This window comes from Nanorana parkeri, unplaced genomic scaffold (assembly GCF_000935625.1).
Source record: "Nanorana parkeri isolate BGI_ZX_2015 unplaced genomic scaffold, ASM93562v1 scaffold2917, whole genome shotgun sequence".
Taxonomy (NCBI): domain Eukaryota; kingdom Metazoa; phylum Chordata; class Amphibia; order Anura; family Dicroglossidae; genus Nanorana; species Nanorana parkeri.
This window is the reverse complement of record NW_017309185.1, coordinates 21,369-24,742: the sequence shown is the minus strand read 5'-3', so window position 1 is coordinate 24,742 and position 3,374 is coordinate 21,369. Positions and strand designations below refer to the sequence as shown.

Genomic DNA, 3,374 nt, shown 5'->3' with positions numbered 1-3,374 from the left:
CACCAGCGTCCAGGTGAAGAGGGCGATCTGCTTGTGCAGCTCACTGGTGTCAATTTGGTCCCGGCCGAGCTGTTCCATCAGGGCATCCAGGGTGTGCTCACCTCGCCCGATAAGGATATGGCGGTAAGGGTAATTGATGGCGGACACGTACTGAGACAGGAAGTAGAACTCCACCTTAAAAAAAAAAAAAACACCAGAGTGGATACATAGTGGTGATACGTAGTGGGGCATAGGGGTCTATTTATAACCAATTCGCATTTCTAAGGGGGCAATGCGCAAAGCTGCCGAAGGAAGCGAGCCGAACTACGTTCAGCTATTCACTCCGGCTCAGTGCGGCTGATTTCGGCCGTACATCGGCTGCCTTCCGTCACCCGAACAGTCTCTGCATATTCCGCTGAGCCAAAGTGCAGAAGGACTTCGACTTAGCCGATCCAACATCTGGATCGGCTGAGTCAAAGCTCCGGCAGCTCACCCACTGCCGTTCGCCCCTATTCTCCTATATTCTCACAGGGGCCGAACGGCAGTGAGTGAATAGCCGAATGCTGCCGAGCGGCGTTCGGCTCGGCTATTCTGCTCGGGACCTCCGTGATACCGAGCGGAATAGAAATAGTAGAAAAAAAAAAAAAAGTTGCAAAAAATAATTAAAAAAATGTTAATAAATAGCAAAAAAAAATAAAAATGAAGATATTTTAAAAAAAGAAAAAAAATTGGGCGGAGCTAGCAGTGACAGCTAGCTCCGCCCAACTGTTTCCTATTGGCCGGCACCTGCTAGAGTCTTCTAGCAGGACCCGGCCAATGAATAACAACTGGGCGGAGCCGGCCGTGACGTCCGCCCAGTTGTTATTGTTTAATGACAGATCAGCCTCCCCAGGTCATTTGGGGAAGCTGATCTGTCATTACAACTGGGCGGAGCCAGCCGTGAGATCACGGCTGGCTCCGCCCAGCTGTCATTTGCTGGGCGAACGGCCGGCCTTCGGCAGGCATTTCTCCCCGCTTCAGCTGTCACTTCGGCTCAGTCGAGCCGAAGCGCATACCTTCGGCTCGGCCGTCTTTGGCTGCTGTACGGTGCTATTGTGAATACCTATTGTGAGTCCAGCAGCCGAATAGAGCCGAAGGATCAGCCGAAGCTACGTCTGGATCCTTCGGCTCTTTAGTGAATAACCCACAATGTTTGTTCTGTGCGAATAGACACAAAAACAAATGTTTTTGTATACTGTATATTTTATGTAATGTAATACTGCTTTATGGCCACTAGATGGAGTGTAGCATAAAAAAATCCTATGCACCTCAGCTCCATCTAGTGGCCTAAAGCAGTATTACATGACATTACATTCTACCTAAAAATAAAATATATATAAAATGTGTTTTGTTTTTGTCTATTCACACAAAATGAATGTTCAGAAACATTCCTAGAGTGGGGGAGGTGGCTGGTGAGGAAACAGGAACTTGGATGAAGTCATTGGTTGGTTGGATTGTACTTTGTGTCCGGTCTTAATGGCGGTTTTCTGTGCTGTCACTATAAACCATTAAAAGGGATTTGGACTCTTTGGTCATGGTGCTCCTCCTGTCTACGCTTTGGGGCGGCGGGTCCAGACCGGGAACTTTTCTGGTCTCATTTGTGCCCGGGTACTCTTCGTGACGCGGACAGATCGATGCATTATGAGGAAGGCCTCAGGAAGAGCGTCACGACTCACCCTCATGATCCGCACGTTGAAGAACTGGATCATCTTCTCATTCTGGAGGTCCGAATGTTTGATTGCCTTCTTCAGCCTGTCCGTTGCTCGCACATAGTCCCCGCGTGCCGAATACAGCCAGGAAAAGGTGAGACCCTGCGGCTGAAATACACACACACACAGCTCTATGGTCACCCATTTCACGACTACTTCCCTTTAAAATAAAAAAAGAGACCCGGCCTGAACCTGAACCCGGGAAGGAAGCTCCTTCCATGCCGCCCAATCAGCTGCAGGCAGCTTGACGTCAGCAAAGGGGGCGGGGTGCAGTGACATCATCGACCTTATATGGCTACACACCTATATACGGCTATGTGGCCGTATAAGGTAAATGACATCAGCACAAGCACCCCGCCCCTGCAGCAGCAGGATGGGGAATGCCCGGCCCACAGCTGATTGGGTGGAACTGCCAATGGAGCAGCTCAGGTTCAGTTCTAACCTGAGCTCATCCCTCACGGTCGCGCGCCCACCCGGGGGGGGGGGTCAAACTGAGCGACCCGTTGCGTGTGCCGCCCTTCCCCCCATTGATCCCCATTGCTGGAAGTGCAGATCGGACATTCCGAGCCTCACCTCTAGTTTGCTCTGGTAAGTCTTCAGACCGATCAGATGTTCCAGCAGCAGCGTGTTGTAGGCCGTGTAGTCCAGAGGAAGTATCCGGTCATGTGACAGCTTCATCAGCGACAGTCCGGCCACCTGGGCCAGCGTCAGAGCCACCGCCGGCAACCGGTTGTCCACGAGGCTATTCAGATTGTCGTACGTGTCATACTTCGTGTCCAGGTACTTGTATGGGTTCGAGCGCTGGAAGGAAAACCCGACACGGGAGCCGTGAGGTAAAGCTCCGTCTATTATTTATTCCACTATACGACGTATCAGCACGGGGGAGGGGTCAGTAATGACAGCAGAGTGGATTGTGAGCTCTTGGGGCCGAGATCTCCGTACTGGGAACTCTCATCGTGGATGGGATATATGGCAACCAGGATGTCCGGACTGTCTGCAGCTTGTGTTATACATTGAGGGTTAAATCTGACCTCCGTCCTCCCCTTCAGTCTTCTATCTGACCTCCGTCTTTCCCTTCAGTCTTTTATCTGACCTCCGTCCTTCCCTTCCTTCTTCTATCTGACCCCCATCCTTCCCTTCAGTTGATTACCTTCACAAAAGAAAACTCCAGAGCAGGAACACCAGCAAAGGCTGTGAATGCGAAGCCGCCCGTGTCCACAGCGAGTGGGGCAAATCTGTGGGTGCAAAGTACAAGAGATAGAAGGGTGAGAGAGACTGCTATTATCACCATGTGCCCAGAGACTGCTATTATCACCCTGTGCACAGAGACTGCTATTATCACCCCGTGCCCAGAGACCGCTATTATCACCCCGTGCCCAGAGACCGCTATTATCACCCCGTGCCCAGAGACTGCTATTATCACCCCGTGCCCAGAGACTGCTATTATCACCCCGTGCCCAGAGACCGCTATTATCACCCCGTGTCCAGAGACTGCTATTATCACCCCATGCCCAGAGACCGCTATTATCACCCCGTGCCCAGAAACAGCTAGTATCACCTCGTGCCCAGAGACCGCTATTATCACCCCGTGCCCCGAGACCGCTATTATCACCCCGTGCCCCGCGCCCGCTACTATACCCCCCTGTC

At 51.8% G+C, this 3,374-nt stretch overlaps 2 protein-coding genes across 2 annotated transcripts in view; one reads left to right on the top strand and one right to left on the bottom strand.

The window, feature by feature from the left end:
* Nucleotides 1-3,374, bottom strand: part of TFR2 (transferrin receptor 2) — an 18,674-nt gene that overhangs the window by 368 nt on the left and 14,932 nt on the right. Inside the window, exons 14-17 of the mRNA XM_018574385.1 lie at nucleotides 2,878-2,962; nucleotides 2,301-2,528; nucleotides 1,695-1,835; nucleotides 4-174 (exon numbers count right to left, since the gene is read on the bottom strand). Of these exons, the coding sequence (XP_018429887.1) occupies nucleotides 4-174; nucleotides 1,695-1,835; nucleotides 2,301-2,528; nucleotides 2,878-2,962 (625 nt within the window). The remainder of the gene's footprint in view (nucleotides 1-3; nucleotides 175-1,694; nucleotides 1,836-2,300; nucleotides 2,529-2,877; nucleotides 2,963-3,374) is intronic.
* The window catches only part of LOC108802525 (E3 ubiquitin-protein ligase TRIM39-like), a 17,894-nt gene that overhangs the window by 13,483 nt on the left and 1,037 nt on the right, over nucleotides 1-3,374 (top strand). The gene's annotated exons all lie outside the window — the stretch shown is intronic.